Source organism: Pleurodeles waltl, chromosome 12, assembly GCF_031143425.1.
Source record: "Pleurodeles waltl isolate 20211129_DDA chromosome 12, aPleWal1.hap1.20221129, whole genome shotgun sequence".
Taxonomy (NCBI): Eukaryota; Metazoa; Chordata; class Amphibia; order Caudata; family Salamandridae; genus Pleurodeles; species Pleurodeles waltl.
Genome location: NC_090451.1, coordinates 223,046,154 through 223,071,570, shown reverse-complemented (window position 1 = coordinate 223,071,570; position 25,417 = coordinate 223,046,154). Strand labels below are relative to the sequence as shown.

Genomic DNA, 25,417 nt, shown 5'->3' with positions numbered 1-25,417 from the left:
GTACTGATTGCCGATGTCTATATAATAGTGTTTACACTTACCTCCAGTTGGGTTATTGCCTATACAATATTTTAGTGTTTGTCTTACCATAATAAAGTACCTTTATTTTTGTAACACTAAGGTTCTTTCATGAGTGTAAGTGCTGAGTGACTGTAGTGGTATTGCATAAGCTTTGCATGTCTCCTAGATAAGTCAAGGCTGCTCATCCACAGCTACCTCTAGAAAGCCCTGACTTCCTAGACAATGCCTACACTTCACTAACTGGGGATACCGGGACCTGGTATAAGGTGATTACACCACAGAGCTAGGAAGCAATGTATGCGCTCAATCATGAACCATGGGCAGAGTCGTCCATTAGACATCTAAGAATGCAACCAGGACTCCAAAAAATTCTCCGGTTCCACGAAGCGAACAATACTGCGTCCTGATCTGTTCTCTGCATCCTCCGTGTGACCTCTTTCGAGGGCTGAAGGAAGATTTTTCCTTTGCCCTATCTTCCTGGTGGTAGAATGGAGGAACATCATTTCTGTTCCACTCCCTACTGTTTTTAACCTTGACCGAGACCCTTCGTGTATAATAAACATACTGCTGTGAGGTTCTCAAGCCAATTTTAGCCTTTTCTCCAGCTCCTCTCTTCTTGTAGGCTTGAATCGATTCCTATATGTTACTATGGCATGCACTCCAAAAGATCTCTGGCAAAAAGCCCCCTTGTGGATCCCGTAAGATATTGCATCACCAGTCCAACGAGGAGCAAGCCTATGATGAAGCAGGACATCCAGTGGATGTGCGAGGGCTCTAGCTTCTATCTATAGAAGTGCAGCTTGGACCCATGGTCCTCTTTGTGGAACAGTGTACCTTTTTGATATGTACTGTATGCAGGGAGGCCGTACACTGGACAAATTTCTAATCTCCCTGGTCCCCCTTATCTTTTGATGTTCATCCACAGCTACCTCTAGTGAGCCCTGGCTTCCTAAACAATGCCTACACTTCACTAACACGGGATACCGGGACCTGGTATAAGGTGATTACACCATAGAGCTAGGAAGCAATATATGTGCTCAATCATGAACTATGGGCAGAGACGTCTCTTAGACATCTAACAATGCAACCAGGATTACAGAAAGTTCTCAGGTTCAGTGGATTCTGCGTCCTCTGGGAACCCAATGAAGCGAACATTACTGCGTCCTGATCTGCTGTCTGCATCCTCTGCCCGAGTTTTTAGAGTGGCACTAGTGGAGAGAAGTCTGGATACGTTATTCTTGAGGGCATCCACATCATCTGCCTGTGTCGAGATGCGACCCTACACCTCAGAAAGCCTAGTGGTGATGTTACAGAGATCCTGGCAAAGGAAGGAGACATCAACCTTCACTTTCCCCGATTCTCGTCTCAACTGACTCCTACAAGACCTGCATGGCTTGTCATATGGTGATCAGGTCCTCGGAGTCCGTGGAACTTTGGGACGGTGGGGGGCTGGGAGGAAATCTGTTGGGAAGAGGAGGGCCCTTAGTTGGCTTAACAGTGTAGAGGGTCTCCTAACTCCTCCACTGGCCTGACTTCCCCTTGTTAGTTGTGTGGGGGGGGGGGCAGCACGAGTAGCCAGAAACAGTCCGGGTCCACCATGGTCAGAGGCCCCCCGGAGGGCAGAAAACAGGGATCCAACACGGTCCTCAATGGCCACAGGAATCAGGAGTGGTGTAGCCCAGAATAATAAGGGACCCCCACCCCATCTAGCAATCAATCACATCCAAGCAGAAGAGTGCGGCCACCTGCATAACTGAGGAGCCGCCCGTGCAGCCCGGTGGTGGTGTCAGGGTTGCAGCACTGGTGTTAGGGCACACAGACAGGCATGCCCCCATGACGGAAGTCCAGGTTCAGAGGCGTGCTCCAGGAAGGGTCATAGCCACCTCCCACCTCTGATGCAGCACGGGGGCACCCACAGACAGCAGTGCCCAATGCAACACAGCCGCCGCAATGCAGGTAGGCTGCACCTGGAGCGTGAAGCTGCACTCAGCCGAGCCAGCCACTGATGCATTCGGGTCACTTGTTCAGCCTCTGGGATTGAAGGAGGGCAGTGCTGGGTTGTGTGAGCACCCTGATGCGGCTGTCAGGGCCAGATACCAGTAGATGGCAGGGGAGATCCCTAAGCACTCTTAGAGTGCATCTGCCTTCTCGGCTGGTAGGACCACACCCTCTCCTTTCAAGTGTATCCTAGCCTGGCAGGAAAGAGCTGTAACTAAGTACTTTTTATGATGATTGATCAGATACAAAAATGGAATTCACTGAGGAGAAAGAAACAGCACATGAATCCTACCTTTTCAAAAACATTTTTGGAAGGCAGCAGATGCCCAAAGACATAACATTTGTAACAGGAGAAAATGGGGCTGGAGAAAAGAAAAAACATACTCCTTTGCCTTCCCAGGATTCATATCCTTTATGTTTCGGAATGCTTCCTCTGTTTCCTTGTCAAAGAGTTCATTACCATTAAATGGTACAGCCAAAGCCTTAGCTTCAGCTTCCTGTCTAAACACAGATGGTCAAACCACAAGCCTTTATAATGACTAAAACAAAGTGTTTCCAATACAAAGGGACAAAAGTAATGAATGTATCTTCCACTCCACTACTAGGACATGTGCTACAATGTCTGAACTCTTCTAGGAAAGCTATTAAATTTGCCACTGTGTAATAATTCCCATTTCTATATTGAGATTTTAATTGTGGCATTCATTTTTATTACAGCTATGTTTTACAGATTTATGGATTGTGTCACGTCTCCTGACTGCCTTGTCTGAAGGAAGGAAAGGGTGGGTGCAATGCACAGTTGAGTACTTGTACTTCTAATTTCCTATCTGATATGCTATTGTTAGTTGCAGATGTGGGGAAGGGAGCCCTAATTACTCTATCCCTGCATGCATAACTCTGGATATAAGAATTGTTATGGTGGCTTGTGGCAGACTCTCAAGCTATATAGCTTGTTACCTCTGAAAGGAACAGAGGTCGGATAAATGTACCTCCATGATGGCATAGTCACTTAAGCTTTATGCACTTTCCCAATATTTATTATTTTTGTAAACTTTTTATTTCTTGAAGATTAGACTAACAGACAAATAAGTGGGTACAAGACTAAAACATGAGCTACATACTGCATGGCTTTCCCTGAGGCAACAGTTTCATTACACAGCAGACCATGAATGCTTGAAAGATTGATTAGATAGGAACTCTTTAGCCTGCATATGCATTGCTTAGGTATGAGAGTCTGAAACTACATAACTGAGGTGTGAGAATCTGAACCACTAACCACACTGAAGTATATGATACTAAGACTGCAACTCACCGAGTTATGACAACCTCGTAGAGGTAGGCATAACACTTAAGTTGCCCAATCACATCTCCCCTCTGCAATTACTTTAAGTAGTCTTGTTTTTTATTTCCTCATTGTAGGCCTTGTAGTATTGCACTTGAAATAATAAACTACAAGTACCAAAATGCAAACCCAAACCCTGGACAGGGTTAGACTCTCACTATGGTCCAACATAAGACATCTTCAACACTCAGTATGACAGCCTTGTATTGCAACGCAGTGGAATAGGAGGAACTCAATAGGAATCAATGGCGACATGATGGCCTTAGAGTGTTGTTCAAGTATCTCACAGAGGTAAAAAGGGTAAGTATGATAACCATTAGTATCCTGTTTTTCAACATCCCAGAAAAGATTTCTCCAAGGACTATAAAAGTAGTCCTGGCTGAAGGTGACAACATAGTGTATTGTAACTGCATTTATATAGCACTGACAAAAGTGTCATAACGCATGCCCGCAGGTCTTTACATCTGAAGGGGTAAGGTGATGGAAAGTCCTGAGGAGCTAACAGAATGTAAGTGCAAAAGCACTTTTATTCACTAGTAGAACACAACTTCTGCCAATCAAATGCTGTTGGGAGGAAGATCGACAGTTGATGAAGTCACGGTGGTGTATAGGCACCACCCAGGTACGCTGACATCAGTTTATTTTCACAAATTTCCACTCCAGTAGCACGGGCCATGAAGAACACTGAGAACGGTGCGGCATAACCAGGGTCCTTAAAGGAAAGTCCCTGTCCCTAGAAATCAGTTTGCAGGAATGGGCAGGTCGGTAAGGAATTCGTCTCTACCAGCTACATTGTTACCGAAGGTAAGTAACTAGTTCATCTGATAGAGACTTCTAGTTGCAGATTCCTCATCTCAGAATAGACACCCTAGCAATATCATCTCCAGTAGTGGGCTGCGAATTAAGATCACACCAAAAAGTCCTGTAGGACCGAACGGCCCAAATAGCTATCCCTGCAGACCGGACTATCCAGGCAGTAATGCTTAGTGAACATGTGCAGGGATGCCCACACCGCTGCCCGGCAGATGTCAAGGACTGGGACTCCTCGTGCTAACACTGTGGTAGCAGCTGTTGCTCCAGTGGAATGCGCACACAAGCCATAAGGAGTTGCTTTTTTGCCAAAGTGTAGCACATCTTGATGCAGAGGACAACCCATCACAAGATTGTCCTCTTCTGCACCGCCTTTCTTTTCTTTGCACCCACATAACTCAGAAAGAGTTGATTGTCCACCCGGAATCTTCGGTACGGATGAGGTAGAACGCCAAAGATCTTTTTGAATCCAGGCGGTGGAGTCTCTCCTTCTCATGAGAGGGATGTGGGGGTGCATAAAAAGTAGGCAAGTTGATTGATTGGCCTACATAGCACTATTTTGGGAAAGAAGGAAGCCTTGGGACGAATCACCACTGTCAGGATGGACAGCTAGAAATGGTAGCTTTGAAGAGAGAGCCAGGTGCTCACTAACTCTGCGAGCAGTGGTGATGGAAATCAAGAAGGCAGTTTTAAGAGTCAAGAGCCGCAGGGGACAGTTGTGGAGCAGTTCGGAAGGAGCATACATCAGATAAGTGAGAACCAAGTTGAAATCTGTACCAGTAACATCTGTGGGCCGGCAGGACGGAAATGTGGAAATAGGCATGCTGAAAGTCCAACACATCCAGTCTCCAGGATCCAGGGCAGACAGGACCTGAGCTAGATTTAGCATTGTGAACTTCTCCTTCTTGAGGAATAGATTGAGGGACCGGAGATCTAAGACAAGGTAAAGACATTGTCCTTTTTAGGTACCAGAAAGTAGCGTGAATAACAATCACAGCCTACTTCTGGCACAGGGACTCTCTCTATGGCTCCCTTGGCCAAGACAGCCATGACTTCCTTGCAGAGAAGTGCCAAATGATCCTCTGATGGTGGCATGGCCGGAGGGGAAGTCTCGAAGGGGAGGGAATAGCCCCTTTGGAGAATTTACAACACCCACTTCTCCTTGGTGATGGATTCCCAGCGTGGTAGGTTTTGGCAGATCCTACCACCAACTGGTCCAGGATGTGGTTGTTCCAATGGACTAGGAAGGCTTGGAGGCGTTGGAGTGGATGTACTGGGTGGAACGCTGGCTTCTTGATCCACAAGCACATGGGATCCCGCGGCCACAGCCTTTGTAGGGAGAGGAGCAGCTACGAGGCCAAGGCACAAGCTGTAGCCTGGGAGTCAAAGCTCTTGAGGGATGAGTCGGCTTTGTCTCTGAAGAGGCAGGTGCCACCAAAGGGCATGTCCTTTAGAGATTGCTGGACATCCCCTGAAAAGCCAGTGGTCCACAACCAGGAATGGCGCTGCAAGGCCACCATAGATGCAACCAGTCTATCTAATGAGTCAATCGCATCCAGTCCACAATCATTTATTTTGCTCCATCTCTACCATCAGTAACAGCTTAGGAGAGAACCGTCCGGTTTTCTTCCGGGGCTCGAGGCAGCACCTGCGTGACTGTATCCCACAGAGTACGGGAGTATTGGCCCAAAAAGCATATGGTGTTCACATACCGCAGCACCAGAGTAGCGGAAGAAAACAATTTCTTTCCAAAGTTATCCAGTCTTTTTGACTCCCTATCCGGGGGACCAGAAGGGAATGCTGCAGAAGAAGAGGAAGTCTGGGGCTCTCAAGTGTAGGATGCTGAGTCAGGACTTTTGCGTCGGTCGATGCAGGCTGATGGCCTCGGGCAACCGCCCTATTCACAGGAGCCACTATGCTGGGTCTGGACCAGGTACCCAGTAGGACGTCCGTAAAGAGCTTAATTAAAGAGTAGGAGGGGTTCCGATGTGGAAGTCCCAGACTGAAGCACCTCAGTCAGGAGGTTAGTCCCGACCTCCACAGAAGGAAGCTAGAGGTTCAAGACATCAGCCGCCCTTCTCACCACCATGGAGTATGAAGCTCCCTCCTCCGTAGCCACAGTAGGGGGACAAAGCATGCCAGCATCAGGAGGGGCATCTAGTCCTCTAGCATCGCGCAAATTCTAAACCCAGTCCATGTCCGGGTCAAGCTGGTATTCTAAAGGGTCTAACGACCCCTCTATACTATCCCAATATCTATACCCATAGAAAGAAGGATCAGGTTCAGCCCTAGGTCCAGTAGAGCCCATGGAAAACAGAATCGGCATCGAGTGACGCCATTCTGGCTCTGGATCGTCAGGGATGTGTATAGGAGTGATGTCTATTACAGGCCCGACCGATATGGGGAGCGCTGAAGTTTGTCCCGACGCCGGGAAAAGTCGTATTGGCACGACCGGCATTAGTACAGATCGAAGAGCAGATCTGGAGGTGCCCCCTAGGGACGAAGCCTAAGCTGCCGGTGTGGAACCTGAGGAGTCCCTCACCAACCCTCCAGGGCACTGAGGACGGGTCGGTCTGCCCAAAGAGGAGGCGCATGACCTCATAGAACTCTTGCAACTGGGCAGGGGCGGCTTCAGCTCCCAGAAAGCGTGGAGCCAACCCAGACGCAGGCTTTGAAGATGGAGGCCTAGAGCGCCGATGCTCTTCCCGCATCGTATCATTTGAGCGACTGGACGAAGTCAAAGAACATTTGGCCTTCTTTGACTTCTTCTTGTGACCCGAGCGTCCAGAGGACTTGGAATGGGACGAGGAGGAATAGTGCTGACTTCGAGAGCGGTCTCATTATCTTCCTTTAGACCGGGAGCGACACGCAATCTAGCGCATGGGCCGCGATGAGCTTTAGGGACTGCTCCCTCAAAGCCTTCGGGTTCATGGTCCGACATTCAGAGCAAGACTTCGGGTTGTGGTTGTGCTCCAGACACTAAAGACGGATGAGATGCGGATCCATAACGGACATCATTCGGTGACAGGAGTCGCATGGTTTAAAACCCATCTTCCGGGACATCGCTTGACGCATCCAAAACTTGTCAAAAAAAAATTGACAAAAGTGTCAAGGTTAGTCAATCAATGACTAGCGGTAGCTCTTTTCAAGATTTGCACGTAGGCTCGTGTGGAAAGAAAAGAACTGATGTCAGTGCGATGGGGTGGTGCCTATTTACAACCATGATGCGACCTCGACACCAGCGACGCATGCGGAGTCGACCCACGTCACCTGAAGGCACACGCAGGGGTACTGCTCGAAGAAAAGTTTCAGGATCCAGTCTGACGCCAGGAGGGAATTCTAAGGTAAGAAATTTGCAACTAGAAGTCTTTATCAGAGATAAGATAAACATCACAGTGATTAAATATTTCAGCTTCACAAAATTATTCCTACTGCCTTAATATCAAAAGAATGATCAAGTGCAGATAATGAAAAATCGGGAACTCATTCAGCTCAAATATTCTATTCCCAAAAACTAAGTTATGAAACAAATGGTTTACTTACGCAAGAGTCATCATGCTACTAGGGTCAAGGCTGACCTCTATAACGGTGGTGCCATCAATGTCAACTTCCTTGCAGGGTGTAGTATTTCGTCCAGTAACCCTACAGGCTTGATAGAACCCATGGGGCTTTACACGGCCAGAGTCATTGCCAACAAACACTTGCAGCACCACAGGTTCATTGTAGCCTTCAAGCTGGAACCAAAGACAGAATATGGTGAACAGATTGCAAACTGAATAGGACCAAGTTTTGCATAATTTAACAGTATCCCACATGCTCCCCTGGTCCCATGCTCTATAGTGATAATCGGTGGGCCTCGGTGAAAAACCTCTAAAAAGATTAAAAACTATATGAAACATTTGTAACTTTATCCAACCCATTTAGTATTTAAGATAAGTACTGCATTGTCAAACAAGCTAGCGCATCTTAATGTAATTAATAAAGACAGAACCCAAGAGCAGTCACATTCAGTTCACCTTTTTGGGACCCATATACCCTAAAATGTTCATGACACTGCTGTTCGTCCTCGTTTCTGTGGTCAGCATGTTAGATCAAAACAAATACCGCATGTCTCTTAAGGAAAACTTTTATGACTTAATGGATTCTTGAATTACTGTCCACTGCCTAGGTGAAGAGCCCTCCACAATATGCAGGATGAGAGGAAGATCACATAATAATAGTGTGTGTCAAGGCAAGTTTTGCAAGCAAAAAAAAAAAAAAAATCACCAGTACCCTAATTATTCAACTTTGTCATTTTTGGTTATTGCAGTCTTGGCAAAAGAACACAGAAGCCTTTGATTTAGGTGTAAAAGCCTACTTCAAATTTTCCTATTTTAGTCCAGTCACAATAGCAAATAGTCAACAATAAGCATCACAATGCTTGCTGCCACAGTCAAATGCCACTGTTAAACGAAAAACAAAATCGCTATTGTGGAAACAATGATAAGGAAAGCTAGCTTTTTAATTCTTCTCAGCTATTACTTCCCGACAACAACCTCCTAATAGCAGTAATGTGTTACTTATTTATTGCACTTTTAGAGGTTATTACACAAAAAAGCAATCAATTTACATGTCACTACACCTTCTGGTGTACATATTTTTGATAAAAGTGACATACATTAAATGCTTGAAAATATATATAAATGTCTCATGTGTTACACACATCAGCAACCCCATTATCCTTTTCATATGAAACCAGTTCTTAATTTATGCTTGTTGTTTCCGGTGCTGAGCACCGGCCCTTATTTGTGAGGGCCGGGGCTTATTCTTATGCCTCAAGCATTTGCTGCGAGCAAAAGACACATATGTGAAAGACGGAAGAAGGAAAAACTAAAAAGCGTCATATAGGGAGAAAGTAGAAAGTTGCAGGATGAGCTTAAGGGGCAGGGGTGGCCGTAAATGGATTGAAGAGGCCCGAGATGGCTTCAAGATTACGCTGCCTCAGTATTCAGTGCTGGCAGATTTAATTACAGCAGCCGCGTGTTTAAGAGAAGGGCTTTCAGCACCGGCACCTCTGAATTTACAAATTATGCACTGTATGAAACAGCTACAAATTAAGTATTCTTGCTTTTAGGGAAAATGCCACTGTGTGACTGCATTATTTAGGATAAACTACTCTCTGCTGTATGTTAAAAGGATACTGCAAGTTACCCTAGAACTGCGTGACTCCGTGATATGTGTATAATATACAGTAAAGGGTATGTATATTCACAGACATAACATTTAACTACATTACCTCATCTGAAACTTAAGCAAAGTAACCTTAGGTGTCCAATAAAATGAGAGCCACTAGGACAAGGGGACCATGGGTGTGGAATATTATAAAATATCTACTTATCCAACGGACAGGATGCTTCAGAAAGCAACTTTTCCTGTAAAAATAATCCTCATCCCTTTTGGTGCCCTGCATTGAGGTGACAAATTAAGGTTGCACCCTCATATCAGAACACTGTTACCAGCCTGTCTGATTACATCAGGGATCATATTATATCAGGTTTGGATTCTAGCAAGCTTCTGATTTTGAAACATCCAACAAATTTGCATGTTTAGGGGTGTTCAACTTCTTTACAAATCTCGTTCCACACTCGGAAAAAGGTTGGAAACTTACCTCTGACAAAGGATGGAGCAAAACATGGTTTTAAAAAAGGGGCTGTAAGTAAAGCGTGTTGGCAATCGCGCTGCAGATTTACATTCACAATTGTTTGCTGGGAGTAGGGTTTCTACGCCTATATTAGTAAACTCTTTGACATTTATGAAAGTCATTAATCAGACCCAATTCAAAGAACATACCTGTGGCTGTACTTTCCTGACTTTCTTTCAAAATTGGGACTGAGTTTACTTTAGTGCCATCTATATAGTTGTCCATAAAGATCTGTTTTTTTAATATTTTTTTGGTATTAAACACCTGCACAGTGCACAGTACATAATGGCAGTAAATTAGCAACAGGGTCAGCAACAATGGAGACTCAATTTTAGCCTACACAGCAGAGGTGAATACATTGTAATTATTAACAGTGCAACTCCTGTATCAAAATCTCAATCCTAGCAGCAGGGTCTAATATCCCCTCAGCTTCCATCTCTGTAATTTAGCAAATTGCCCCACACCTTCATCTAGTTTTTAGGGCATACTCTACTTTGGTATATCACCTGTTCAGCACGCTGGCACCAATCTAAGTCACATTCCCAATTTTCGACTCTAGGTGGTCTGTCTGCACCATAGGTTCTCGTTATATTGAATTTAGCCAACCCTGCTGCCAGTGTCAGCTAAATCGTCTGGTACCTGAGCCATACTTCCTTGCACATTATCTGTAGTAGGAACCAACGTGCTTATTACAGGAACAGTAAGGCCAGTCACATGGGCCATTGTTTGTGCTACCTCACTCCAATATTACTGGATAGAAGGAAAGGCAAAAAGTAGGTGGTAGAACGTCCCCATTTGGCCACATCCTCTATTGCACAGATCTAACTCATATCTTCCAAGGCGAAACAGAAGTGTTCTGGAGCAGTACGACCTATGCAGTATTCCCAACTGGACAAGGCGAAATCGGGTCCGGATTGCCACTTCCCTGGGCCTCTGCACTGCTTCCACCCAGTCATTATCTTCAATTAGCAGAAGGTCACTCTCCCAGGCCTCTCTCAAAGCACTCAATGGATCCGAGGCAGTCTTCTTATATGTTCGGGAGACTGCGTTCTGCAACACAGGGTCCAGGAGGAAACAGTCCTCCAGAGGCAGGAAGCCAGGGTATTTTTCTCAGTGCACGCCCTAACTGCAAATGACAGTAGCATTCAGGTGCAGCCATCCCATATTCATTCTGCAGGCCTTCAAAGGAGATGTATGCTCTGTCTCTTCAGATGTCCCCTAGGCAGTCAATTACAAGCAAGCCCTTACTTAGTAAATCCTGGCAGCCCTCCAACTTCCCTCAAAAAGTCATCATAGTGGTGTTTTCTCTGTCAACTTTAATTCCCAGCCCAGAAACCTATTTGTCTCCAGCCAGATGTGTACCACAGTTTGAGTGTGGGTCAGAAAGGTTTTTCCTATGGCTCTCCTATATAGCAGAGGAGATCATCTCGACTACCTCCCCCTCCCCCCAATGGATTCCCTGTCCACCCTGTAGGCTGGCCCCGTCTGCAAAGAAGCAGTGTAGGAAGCTTGCCTGGTGTGTGGTGGGTACCTAAGGTACTTACACGTTATACCAGGTATCCCCTCTTAGTGATGTGTAGGCAGTCTCTAGAAGCCAGGCTCTCTAGAGGCAGCTGTGGATGTGCAGCCAAGGCTGAAGAGTAAGACCTGTGGAGAGACAGGACCAAGTCCAAAAGTCACAGTGGAGTCTAGGAGGAATAGGAGCTACTACCCACCCAGCTGTACTTGAAGGAGTTGGTCGAACAGGTCAGCACTGCAGCCCTGGAGCAGGAGAAGAGTTCCTGTTGGATGCAGAAGATGCCCCAGGCTGGAGTGAAGATTGCAGACGGGTGTCGGTGCAGGAATTCCACCAACAAGCCTTGGCAAAGGCAAATTTGCGGTTAGTGGAAAAGTGGTGCTGCCGGAGACCAGCAAGGCCCAGAAGGACTCAACCCAGGAGGGGAAGTCACAGGGGACCCTCAGCAACACAGATAACCCACAAAAGCAGCGGAAGCGCCCACAGGAGTCCCACAGGATGGGGACACAGAAGTTAAAGAAGGAGCCCACGCAGCAGGGCAAAAAGGGGATCCCACACTGCAGGAGAACCACGCAGAGGGCTGTGTGTCGCAGAAAGGAGTGCTGGGGAATGGAGCTACATGTTGCCTAAAGAGCCCTTGGAGGAGATGCAAACAAGCCTTAGCAGCTGCAAGAGATGCAGTGCACAGGGGTACTGCCCTGCGTGGGAAGGCAAGGTCTTACCTCCACCAAAGTTGGACAGCTGGCAGAGAGGACCAAGGGGACAACTCCGGAACACCACCCATGATGCAGGATCCACGCAGCTCAAGATGAGGGGAGAGCCATGCAGCCTGTCGCCATTGCAGCCGGTGCCTCTGAATGCAGGGGAGTGACTCCTTCACTCCAAGGGAGATTCCTTCTTTCTTCTAGTGCAGACTGAAGACACGCTGCCCTCAGTGGATGCACAGCCGGTGGAAATGTTGCAATTTCTGGCAGAAGCCCTGGAAACAGTGTTGCAGAAGAGTTCTTCTTGGAGGCAGATTGTCAGGTCCTGGAGGTTCCAGTCGCAGTTCCGGAGGCCAGAAGTCAAAGTAGAGGTTGCAGAGGACTCCTGCCAGAATCTTGCAGGCAGAATCAGAGGACCCCCCAATAGAGAGACCCCTAAATGGCTCTGATAGGGAGATTGGTCACCTAGTCAGTTAAGCACCTATCAGAAGGGGGCTCTGATGTCACCTGCCTGGCCTGGCCACTCAGATGCTCCCAGAGTTCCCTGCCAACCTTGGAGACAAGATGGCAGAACCCAGGGACACTCTAGAGCGGAGGTCTTCAAACTGGGGGGCAGTCCCCCCTAGGGGGGGGCCTCCAGTGATCCCAGGGTGGCGCCAGGCTCTGGCCAAAAGAAGCATTATACAGATAAAGTTTTGTTTTAAGCAGAAGCATGCTATTGCATTTTTAAAAAGGTAACAGTACTTAAGGGCAATGTTTAAATAGGTCTAGACATATTTAAACATTGCCATCTTTATAAAATAATTGTGAAAAATTCTGAGGGGGGGAGACAATGATTTTTATTTTTCAACTGGGGGGTGCGGCATTGGAAAGTTTGGAGACCTCTGCACTACAGGAGCTCTGAGCACCATCCATGGGGTGGTGGTGGACAGGGGAGTGGTCACTCCCCTTTTCCATTGTCCAGTTTCGCGCAAGAGCAGGGGCTCGGGTCCCTAAACCGGTGTGTTTACGCACAGTGGGCACCAAATGTGCCCTGCAAAGCATACCAGTACCTTGGGGAGGCTACCCCTCCCAAGCCAGTCACGCCTATTTCAAAAGAGAAAAGGTGTTACCGCCCTCTCCCAAAGGAAATCCTTAGTTCTGCCTTCCTGGGTTTGATCAGATCAAGCAGCAGGAGGGCAGAAACCTGTCTGAAGGGTGGTAGCAGCTTGGGCTGCCCGGAAAGCCCTATAAGACTGGTGGTAGCAATACTGGGGGTCCTCTAAGGAGCCCCCAGAGTTCATGGATTTATACTTCCAATACTTACAAGAGTATTGGGGTATGATTCCGACATGTTTGATACCAAAGATGGACAGGTTCGAAGTTACCATTATGTAGCTGGACATAGGTAGTGACCTACGTTCAGTACACGCCTAAAATACCATCCCCGCACTCACAAAGTCCAGGAAACTGGGCCTGGAGTTTGTGGGGGCACCTCTGCTAGTGCAGGGGTGCCCTCACACACAGGTACCTGCACCCTGCCCTATGGGCTGAGAGGCCCTATCATAGAGTAGGAGTGACTTAAGAGTGACCTGGTGCAGTGAACTGGGGTGAAAAAGGGTGCATGCAACGGTTTCACGCAGACTGCAATGGCAGGCCTGCAGAACCCTTTCCATGGGCTTCCTATGGGTGGCAGAATGACTGCTGCAGCCCATAGGGATCCCCTGGAATCCTAATACCGTGGGTATCTAGGTACTATATACAAGGGACTTACATAAGTGGACCAGTATGCCAATTGTGGGAAGAAAAAGGTACAGTTACCAAGTTAGAAGGGAGAGAGCATAATCACTGGGGTCCTGGTTAGCAGGATCCCAGTGAACACTGACAACAGGCTGAAAATGGGGGTAACCATGGCAAGAAAAAGGGCACTTTCCTACACCCCCCCCCAACGAAGGATAAATATACACAGGACAGAGTTTATCTCTATATTTACAACCGCTGAGACTTAATCCCGAGCCATTAGCTTCTGCTTTTTTAGTTTCTTTTGAGACACCTTTTTCTTTATAGCAACTTCCTCATCTGGTTTAGGCACAATCTGCTCTTTTTCAGTGAATATCATCTCAATATGACAGGGACAGTTCATGTAGGGGTTGATTCGGCCATGAGCTCGGTATGTACTTCAGCGCATTTTGGGTGCCTTGTTCACTTGGCTGTGCTCGATGACCAGTGAATCAACATTCAGACCCTTGAGTTCAGCGTTACTCTCTGCACTTTTCAGCATATGAAGTAAAAAGTCAGCACTCTTTTTAGGCCAACGTCCCTGGGTCCTACCCCACTGCTTGGCCTGGGCACAACTTCCAACTCCACCACTGTAGCGACGGAAAGGGACACATTGCTTCTGAAGAGAGACATCCTTCAGGTATTTGGTGGCTTTACGGATATGCATACTCTTGATGGCTTGAGCAGTCTCGCGGGTGTTCTTGAAATGGACCCCTTGCCTTGCATGATTTAGTCGGGTTCTCTGGGTCGAGCGAGTAGCAAACCATTTTCAGAGATAAACTCAGGCCGTGCAGGAAGAGCGAAGGACAAGAAGGCTAACCTTGCCCAGATGACTCTTCATTGTGTAAGCGGAAATATCTGGAGAGTCTATCTACATTGGAGTGGTTACTCCCAGGTCTATGTTCCACTGTATAGTCCATTCCCTGTAGAGATATTAACAATTTGGGGTTTTCTCCTTTCATCTGTTTGAGCCAAAGAAGGGCCTTGTGATCTGTTTGAACAATGAAGTGAGTGCCAAACAAGTATGGCCTTAGTTTCTTCAAGGCCCAGACCACAGCAAAGGCCTCCCTTTCTATAGCTGACCAATGCCTCTCTCTGGGGGTCAACCTTCTGCTTATGAAAGCAACTGGTTCACCCTGGCCCTCAGTCTTAAGTTGTGAAAGAACTGCCCCAACCCCTACCTCTGAACCATCAGTCTGAACTATGAACTTCTTGGAGTAGTCATGGCTTTTTAACACAGGTGCAGAGCACATGGCCTCTTTCAGGTCCTCAAAAGCTTTTTGACAGCTGGCTGTCAATAAAACTCTTTTAGGCATTATTTTACATGTGAGGTATTAAGCGGGGCTACAATGGAGCCATAATTCTCAATGAACCTCCTGTAGTACCCAGTGAGGCCTAAGAAGGCTCTTGCCTCGGTCTGTGTACTAGGGGGAGTCCAAAAGCATTAATCAATCAATCATGCATATGATGATCAGAAACTAAAACATCCAAATTTGTAAGATGACTGCCATTAAGGTGACATTTTTAAACACATGAAATGTCAAACAAACTGAATGGATGCACCTGCAGATGTGACTAGTGAAATGCAGGTTTCTAATTTACAGAAGTGAGGTGCCATATGCAAGTAAGCATCTTCAAGATAAAACAGTAAATCCCCTTAAAGTAATGTTCGGAAAATGCAGTATGGACAGCAGATGTCTAATGACATTCCTCTTTTTTTGTTACCAAGAATAAGATAGGAATGGAATCTCTTCTAACCCTTCCCACCAGAACAGCTGAGAGCATTTTTAACAGGAGAAAATGGGCCCCCTTTTAGCTCGAGCTTTCAAGACCTATTGTATATAATTTAGCATATACTTTTTTGTGAGCTTAAAACACTGCTTTTCATTTGTTTCAGTGTCCTTTAAAAATCCTTGCTTGCTAATGCACAATCCTTCCTCGTTGTCCCTCCATTTTGTCTTTCGTTCCCTGCCAGGGAGCAGGGATCAAGTACTGTATCTTTATGCTTTAGTTCTTATCTGTCCCCTTGAGGTGCTATTTTTAAAATGTTGTTCCTGAGTGTGTTACACTGTGGGTGCGTGTTCAGCTTCAGCCCCAGTATTTTATTGCACCTTCGCTTCCCACCCAGTGCCGCCCCAGACTGCTCCTTGTATGTGCAGAGCTCGGGTCCATGTCTGCTGCTTTGGCTGGGCTCATAAGGTCTCCAATGGAGCCCTTTCATTGATTACTAAACATCAGCCCCTTTTCCTACCGTCCAACGAGCAGACCATGTGCCAGAGCCATGGGTGAGAGTAAAGGTTACATCCAAGATGGAGGCAGGCAGACTGCAGCATTGGCAGTGATCAGCTGGTGCTTTCTTTGGTGTCCTGCAAGCCTGTGCAAGGAGTATGGGCAGTCTTGGGAAATGCTACCTAAAGTTTTCTTCTATTTTGCCATGGCGGTGCCTGGGCTGGCTCTGCTGCACGTGCTGATGCAAGCCTGGCGTGCACTTTGCAGCCGGGGCTGGGCGCGAGGACATGTGCAGTAATAACTGCACTGCCTGTGCCTGTTGTGCTGGGAATTCGCCCACTTCAGGGGGATGGCTGCAGGGCTCTGCCCGGCAGGGGTACAAGTCGCTGTGTTTCAGGAATGAACACAAGCTGCTCGAGAAGCTGCTGTTGCATGTGGGGTTTTTGGTCGCGGAAGAGGAGCAGAGCTTCTTGGACATAGCAAGCTTGGTGCTGTGGTGCACAGCCAATCTCCTACGTGAGTGTCTACAGCAGTCAAGGTAAGGCTCCATATCCAATAGTTTCCTCTCCAATTCCTTTTCCCTGCTTGCTGAACTGTGAACATTCCTTGTTGATTGTCTGGGTTTCCAAAGTTGATCCAATACTATTTGGAGGAGTTGACTTCACAACTGTGTTGACTTCACAACTGGATTCATGTTTCGTTTGTAAGAGTGTGGAGGTTCTCCAATCCATGTACCCATCCTGACAGCCATAAGCAGAAAACTCAGAGCAAGGGAAAGTAAGACTCAGAACAACCGAGGCTAGATGTATGTCAGTGTTCATCTTCATAAGTCAGCAAAGTTTGCAACTCCTATTTTAAAGCTGAATGCGAGGAAGAAATTAGAACAGTACATGGAAGAAGAGGAGAAACCTTCACAAAGTCAGGCACAGCTCTCTTAACATGAAAGTAAATCCCAGCCACACCATGTCAGGCATGAACTTAAATACTTATACACTACACCTGGTAGCATCAATTACATAAACAATAGGTTAGCAGCTACACAGGTACTTGACTTGGGGGAATGGGACTTCCCTAAGGAAAAAGGCTAGTATCGACATCAGGCAAGGCATATCAAGTTAACCATGCTGTGAGAAATGGATTCCTTATTATCAGAAAACTTAAAAAGATTGTTTCTTTCCCCTGCACCATTATTGTGCTTGTGCAATAAACTGACTCAGTGATCAACTTACAGTTTGAGTATTGCTACACAATGTACAGAGGGCTATAAAAATGCATAATCTTATAACTCCTGAAGATTAATAACCTGGTCACTGGACTGAAGTTTGATCTTTCTTCAGCTGATGGTCTCTAGGCTGACTGTCACTGAAGGGCAGGAGATCCTGCAAGATATTTTTACTATTCTTAAAATGTCTCACTAGAGATGCTCCTGTCTCTTTTTCCATGACATTTGTCCTGTGCCTGAGCAACATATCAGCTCAAAAGGAAGACGCAGCAAATTAAGCTGTTTTGTAGTAGTATTTTTTTCAAACATAATAGTATTAACTTGTTTTATAGCACTTAAAAACATTGAAAATGTAGCAGGTAACATGAGTAGTTACCTATGTTAATGGAATTGAGTGTAATGGGGACCTGTCAGGGAGGTTCCTCCACCAGGCTGGTGTGCGCACAGGGGTCGGCTGACCTGTCATCATATGAGTGACATTCAGCCTGCCCTGGCCTTACAGACAGCAACACTACGCAATCTGGAATCAAAATGACCCTTATTTGCACAGACATATGAGTTCCAGCATGCTCAGGACTTCAAAGTGAAAACCAGGGATGGCTGAAAGACATCTTCATGCTAAGACGCTGACAGCCGAGGGTTTACCAGACAGTGGCCCGGTCAAAGGCACGCGTTATGATACCCCACGATACAAAGACCTTTAGAGAGCTCAGTCAGTTAAGCACTTCCTGAACCACTCTTATGAGTTCTAAAGGCCAAACTCAGCCTTTCTATGTGTGTCATTGGGTGTTGAGATCACCTACAGCTCTGCCCTCGTCGTTAGTGGTGGAACTGGGTACAGGCATTAGTGAAGTTTTCAAAGATGTCCTAAGGAAAAATTAGGCCTGTCACTTATTACCATAATGTAATGCCTCTTGGGTGGACTGAACGCACTCTGTGGGTAATCCTTTCTCTTTTGTGCAGCACTATACCACACTTGAGCAAGTGTAGACACCTAATTGTTTTTCAATATTTATTTGCACTTGGTCAACTCGCACCCTAGTTTACAAAAGTTAAAAGAATAATCTGAGTACTTAAAATAGATGAGAATATAGAACAAAGGCTGTGGGTGTGGATGGAGATGAACAGATTTCTACAGGATAAAAGGGCATTAAAGTGAAGAGGAACATGTGCAGGAAAGTAAAAAAAAGACAATTTGCCCAAAATGTGTACTGTCTATCTATTTTTAGGTCACAGCATAGCAGACAGCACAGCTCTCTGCTTTGCTGAAGACATGTCGGGGACTTTCATAAATTTGAATAAGTAATGCATTCCACTCGTTGACACGCTTTCTGGTTTGTAACTCTCACTTTTTAGCTTCTATTTGCTGGCTTTATTTTTTATAGGCTCTCCAGGTTCAGTTAGTTCCTCCCTTGCGAACACTGTGTTTTCTGGATCCTTTCAGGAACTCACTTTCTGTTAACTGGCCTTGAAATCTTGTTCTTATCTCATCACAACCGCTGTGCATTCAAAGACTGAGATCAAATGTTATGCGCTGTCTGCACTCTACGCCACTGCACTGTGTGCCAATACAGTCTACGCCAATAAACTTTACTCTGTAACAGTAAACTTTATCCGCTGCACTCTATGCCAATCCACTGTACGCCACTCTAATTTACTCTGCACCACTGCACACTATACCACTGCACTCTACATCACCTTACTGTACGCCATTACACTTTATGCCACTCTATGCAACTGCACTCTACCCTGCACGACTCCACTTTATGCCACTTCACTCTGCTCTAAAACAACCTCAGCTATGCCACTGCACACTATTCCACTTTACTCCACTCTGCGCCACTCCACGCCGCTGTACTTTTAACTACTGCACTTCATGCCTAGGCACTCTACACAACTGCACTCTGTCACTGCAGGGCATGCCACTGCACTCTACTCTGCATCACTAACTCCACACCACTGCTCTCTACTCCACTGCACTCTGACACACTACTCTGCAAACAGTGCACTGTCCGCCACTGAACTATATGCCACTCTACTCTGCACTACTCCACTCTACTCCACTGCACTCTATGCCAATCAATTTTACTCTGAGCTACTGCCTTCTGCATCACTCAACTCTACACCACTCTACTCTGCGCCACTCCAGTCTACTATGCACCACTCCACTCTACCCCGCTGCCTTCTAAGCCACTGAATTCAATGCCACTGCACTGTGCAACTCTACGCCAATGCACTCTACACCAATCCACTGTATGGCACTCCAGTGCATGCTACTATGCGATTCCACACTATGCCACTCCAATACACAACACTTTCTGCTACTCCACTCTATAATATTCTGCTCTTCGCCATTCAACTCTATGCCACTTTCCTCTATGTCACTATCTTTTAGCCATGTTGAACAGCAACTACACTGGTGAACAACATGGCTAAAACACACTGGCAAAGCCAATAGCCCACCCACAACCCTTAATATTTGTCCCCAGTAATCAGCCATTTCTGGACTCTGCCAGGCAAACAAACCCCCTCCCTAAGTCAGACGTCTGATGAAATTACATCAAATCTAGAAAATCGACTGATATGTCCTATATAGGAACTTTAAAAAAATCATCTTGAGTCTGTTATTCAATGGCAGGTATTTAACTTCTACACAACTATATTTTCAGACCTCCTCTGTCAGGAAGGGGAGGTTATCTTGGACCCATTGTTGCTGATAACAGGCCCTAAGATTACATCTAGTTTACTTACAGTGATTTAAATATCTGTTGTTTGAGTGTTAAAAAGGTGTGATTCCACGTAACAAAAGGGGAGAAAAGGCATGTGTTAGGGACATCTGCTGCATTATGCTACTCCATGCATGCATCAAACTGTAAGCAGTGCAGAATCGGTTCAGCAGGCAACGAGGTTTACCACAGACTGCAGTCTTCAGCAACCCCTCTCACCAAACAGATGCCTCTCAATAAGAATGTGTTTATAGTGTGGAGGGGGTAGAACCAATATTGTGCATAATGTGCTTGAGTAGATAGATGGAAGTTTTGAGGATACAGCACTGCCAGTCTACCCATCTTCCACTGTTCTAATCCAGCTGTCCCAGCTTACATGTGCAGTTTTCCCAGCCCATATTAAGCATAGTTAAATGGTACTAAGTTAAAAAAATTAAGTCTTAGGTAGTCTGATGGGAATGTTAAGGTATTTATATGGAAATTTCAGGAGGAAGGCTATCTTAACTACAGCCAGTCACACAAAGAGATAATCTTATTCTTTTATCCATCAGTGCCTCCAGGTCTACTAACGCTTTGCCACAGTTTTCTCTCTTCATATTGCTTATATCGCGAACATAGTCATCACAGCGGTCTTCAGTCCACGGATTTCTCAGAACCATACCATTTCATCGTAGATGGGGTGACCGTTTTCAGTTAGCTTGTGTATAAAAAGCAATACAGCATTGTCTACACATAGAGGTTATAAACGGCTTGTCTTATGTAAGCTTATCCATGGGGTGAATGTCCCAATATGAGTAAGCCATGGGTTCCACTTCCAATTGCAAACAGCATAGGTGATAATGGCACCCTTGCCTGGGGTGTCTGCTGATGCCCACTGTGTAACCCACCAATGGGCATCTTGTATAGTAGTGAAATAGGGTTAATAAAATATTGCCTCTCACATAGAGTCTGGTCAGTATCTTCAGAGAATCAAACACCTTTATGGAATCTAAACAAAAGCTTTGTAGCATACAGCCCAGGTTCTATATGAGCACCACTATTAGGGTAAATATATTCAGCAATGTGGAACGACAAAATAAATCTGGAATAATCTGTCCAATTAAATAAGAAATACATGGCGGTAGACTAACAGATTACTTTCACCAGTATGTCAATGTCCGAGTTCAAAAGCGAAAGGGGTCTGTATGGCAAGCAGTGCTATGGCAGCCTGTTGGGTTTGAGGAGGGTAATGATTATGGCCTGCCACACAGATTCAAGGAGTTTGCCATTTTGATTGCCTCCTCGAAAGTGTTAAACAGATAGGGAAAAAGTTTATCTGCAAAGGCTCTGTAAAGATCAGCAGTTAGGCCATCTGGCTTCAGGGCCCTGTCACTCAAACAATGATTTAATAGGCAAGAGTATGGACATATTTAGGGGCTACCTTAGTTGTCCTCTAGCCATGCTAAGGTAGTTTTATTTAACAATTCAGCAAGCTGCCAAGGTGCAGGCAAATTCTTTGATGAATAGAGGATTCCAAAATAGTTAGCGAATTAATGCATCATATGCTGAGTTGGAAAGAGATCTGATCAGTGTGTACCTGAATGTAGGGGATGTTAGGCCACTCTGAATTCAATCAGGACATGTAAAGAAATGTTTTACTGCCTCTGCTCTTTTCTCCTAACACTTGTTCTTGGTCTCCAATGCCAAAGTAGCACACGTCCCCTCTGCTGTTTCCCTCAATTCATGCAACGTGTCACTATCCTTAGCAAGAGTTTGTTCCACATTTGTGCATGTGTATTCTTATTCAAGCTGATTACAGGACTGTTCTCTGCAAATTAGGTGGCCTCGCAGTAATTAAGAATGCCAGCCTCCTTGGCTTTGCAGATACTTCTAATGTAAACTTAAAACATTTCTGGTGCAGCCGTTTCCTGAAGCACTGATCCCAGATTTATTTTTTATTTTTTTTAAATCAGTGATTGCCTTGCTCATCTCCAGTCTATAAGGCGTGTCTAATTGAATATCTGAATGAAATCCCTTTATCTGGATCATTTGGAATGAACTGGATACCTCAGTTTAAGAACTATGAGAGGATGATCCAAATATGTTCTTGGTAAGATGGCAGTGCTATCATGTTGGCAGGGACGACAAAATTATCCAGTAACCAATACTAGAGTTAGATTTGTGCACAGATGAGCAATATGTGTAGTGTTTGTTGGGTACGCCAAATACCGACATAAGGCTAAGTTTGTATTACTTATGAAAGGGTTAAAGAGGCATGTGAATGGGTTTCTGAGTGTTTGGAATGATCTGCCGAAATCCACATGCGTATGAAATTAAAGTCTCCCCACAGATCACATTAGCAGTGCAATGGTATCACAGATATGTTGTATATTGTCAAAGAACTCTAGAGAATCAATGATTGCGCCGTATATATTTATCAAAATCAAATGAACAGAATTCAACCTTCCAGACGTTATCATATACCTCCCATGAGGCTCATGGTCATTTGACAACACCTAAAAGTTTTTTCCTAACAAGTGTAGAAACAACTTTTGAATTTCATGCATGCGAGTAATAATCAAGAATTTTAATCTTGATTAAAACTTTCTAGCACAGGAGATGCTCCGCACACACGGGGAAGCCAGAGGCGCACTGCAGCCCAGGAGGGCACTTGTATCCTGCATAATATCAATTGATAAATTACTTACATTTCTTCTAATAGATTTGAACTCTAGCCATCATTTATCTCATAATTTATCCGACTGCGGATTGTGCATTTCAGAACACTCCCAAGAATCCAGACCGAACTTGGAAAACTCTTCTCTATTAGCGCTCATGTGTACCATGAGGAAGCACCATACAGCTCCATGATGGTTCCATGCCACCCCAAAGTGAGGGAGCAGAGCCGCATCTAAGCACCATCCTGCCTGCTGACAGCAGTTTCTTATTTTTCCCCCTCCACACCCTGGATAGTGTGTTGAATATTATTAACCTTGGAGCTTTGAGATGTTAAAAAGAGGTCACTTCAATGAATGTGATGAATATGCAGTTAGATAGAGCAGCCATATATAAGAGCGTGAACAAATGTAAGGAACTTGATCTTTCTGATGGATACATCTAAATGCAGATTCTTCACCTTAGATTAGACACTATGATCTCGGCCCTCTTCGGCAATGCTGGAAAGGTGGGATGATCAGATAATACCAAAAAACACACACATTTTTTTGCAACATTGTCATTATGGTGGCCAGAAAAGACACAGCCCAGCTATGGGGCAGTAAGACTATTTCTTCATTTGAGTACAGGAAAAAAGCTCATGACTGGTGTATGCAGACATGAGAAACACTATTTAAAGAGAGAGGATTCCTAAAGAAATTCTAGAAGATATGGTCCTCTCTGAAGGAACGTAGAATGTTATACAAAATAAGAGCACAATGTACACAGCATAAACTGATACTCCGGCAGGATGTGCTGGTCCAGGCCCGAAAGCCAGGACTGTTCAAGGGGGAAAAGGCCTATGCTTTTAATGGTCATAGAGAAAGAAGGTTGGAGAGGGGTCCCTATTGCACAATATCCTGCAAATTTGTAAAGCACCCACATGTTGTTCTCCCAATGTTGCATTGTGGTAAAATCAGTAAAAGCAACATTAAATAAAGGAATAGATATCAAAGCATTTACTCCCCAAGTGAAGAGTCTGAAGTGGACATTTCCTACAGGACAAAGCATAAGACGTGCCTCTCAAGCAGGATGTGGCAGTAGTGCTTCATCAACATCAGAGCCTGGCAGATGTCAAGGACAGGTTCTCAACAAATCAATGCAGTGGTAGCAGCCTTGGCCCTGGTCGCGTGGGTTCTCAGACCTTACAGCACTGCTTCTTGGTCATTGTGTAGCATATCTTGATACAGAGGACTGTTCAATAGGACTGGGTCCTCTTTGCACACCTTTTTCTTTCTGTGCCCAAGGGAAACCTGCAAAAGCTGATCATCCGGCAGATCCAGGACTCTTGGGTCACACAAACATGGAGACTGATGGCAACAGTGGTAGTACACCAATATGACTGAAATCCATTCACTGACATGTCACTTTTTTCCAAGAAAATACAGACAGTTGACATGCAAAACATATGTGATTGCACCCTTCTACCCGTAGAGGACTCTATAGGTAGCCAATAGCACATTCCACACCACACTGCCACCTCACTGATGCATTACAAATTGTCAAATAGCTCTTCTGCAAGTTTGCCAACCGGCTGGGACATACAGACACTGCTCTCAGCCTCACCTCAATTTTCTTTTAGCAAGTTAATAAAACATACTACTTACAAGAAGCATTCTAATAAACAGATTTCACAGACGTATTACAACAGTGGAAAGGTATAATTAAATATTACCACAGTACAGCTTAAATTATGTATAAAAAATCTTTTTATGTCCCTTATTCCATTTTATAATTAATTTGCAGAAGAAATCTGGGGTCACCCCTAGCATTAGAAAACTGGCATCTCTACTGAAGACAATTGCACAGCAGAAGGGCTAAAACGCTGGTATAGACCTGTTGATGTCAACTTTCCAAATCCTCAATCTGCACCCTCTAACTCTCCTGCTTCCATGCCTCCCCAGGGTATGTTGACTGTGGAAAGGAATATGAGAGGCAGAGGCTCTGGACGAGGGCTCACACTGAATCTTTACCTTTTAATGATCTAATTGCCAACAGGGTCACTGGAGCTGCAGAAGGAGGAAGGGTTGAATTACCCTGAGCTCTTGTGCCTCCAACAGCTTTGCCTAACAAAAAGCAGCTTGAGAGAGCCAAGGGAGACTCGGGCTGACCAAGTTCCTTTTAAAGCTCCTGCTTTGTTTATGTGCATGCTAGCATCTCCTGGGCACACGTGAATGGAACTAAACTTATTTTCTCTTTATCAACAGATTTAACCTTTTGTGCTCTAGGTATGTAACTAGGTAAGTATCTTGGTGCTTATCACTCCTGCCTATGAAACAACATCACGGCAAATTAAAGGCAGACGCGATATGTTAACATTGTGTAATATGCTATTCATTTCCACTATTTGAGGAGGGGAGTGACCTACTTGAGGCATCAAATTTCGTGAACTTCACCTTGCGTGAACAACAGCTCCTCCCCACACTCAACAATGGTAATAAAAGTATATGCCCTGCACATCTTTGTGATTACACATGCACACAACATGGCAGTGGAAATAAATGTGGTCCATTAAAATGTGATTTAAAACAAACATAGCACACAATTATTAGTGGAATGCAAGGCTCAAATTCTATGCTAATACCATGGTGAAGTCTGCCTCGAGAAATCACTGATTGCTGTGGATCTTTGCGGACGGTCCAAACTCAATTCCCAGTTAATAAGACAGTATTTCACAGTAGGGATTTAATCCCTTATGTTCTGGTTAAATGCCCTAT

At 45.2% G+C, this 25,417-nt stretch overlaps 1 protein-coding gene across 6 annotated transcripts in view; it reads right to left on the bottom strand.

Annotated features, from left to right (window-relative positions):
- The window catches only part of NFAT5 (nuclear factor of activated T cells 5), a 643,105-nt gene that overhangs the window by 338,259 nt on the left and 279,429 nt on the right, over positions 1 to 25,417 (bottom strand). For all 6 annotated transcript variants that reach the window (XM_069216876.1, XM_069216877.1, XM_069216880.1 and 3 more), the window contains one exon: positions 7,715 to 7,905. In XM_069216876.1, coding sequence (XP_069072977.1) covers positions 7,715 to 7,905 — 191 coding nt within the window. The remainder of the gene's footprint in view (positions 1 to 7,714; positions 7,906 to 25,417) is intronic.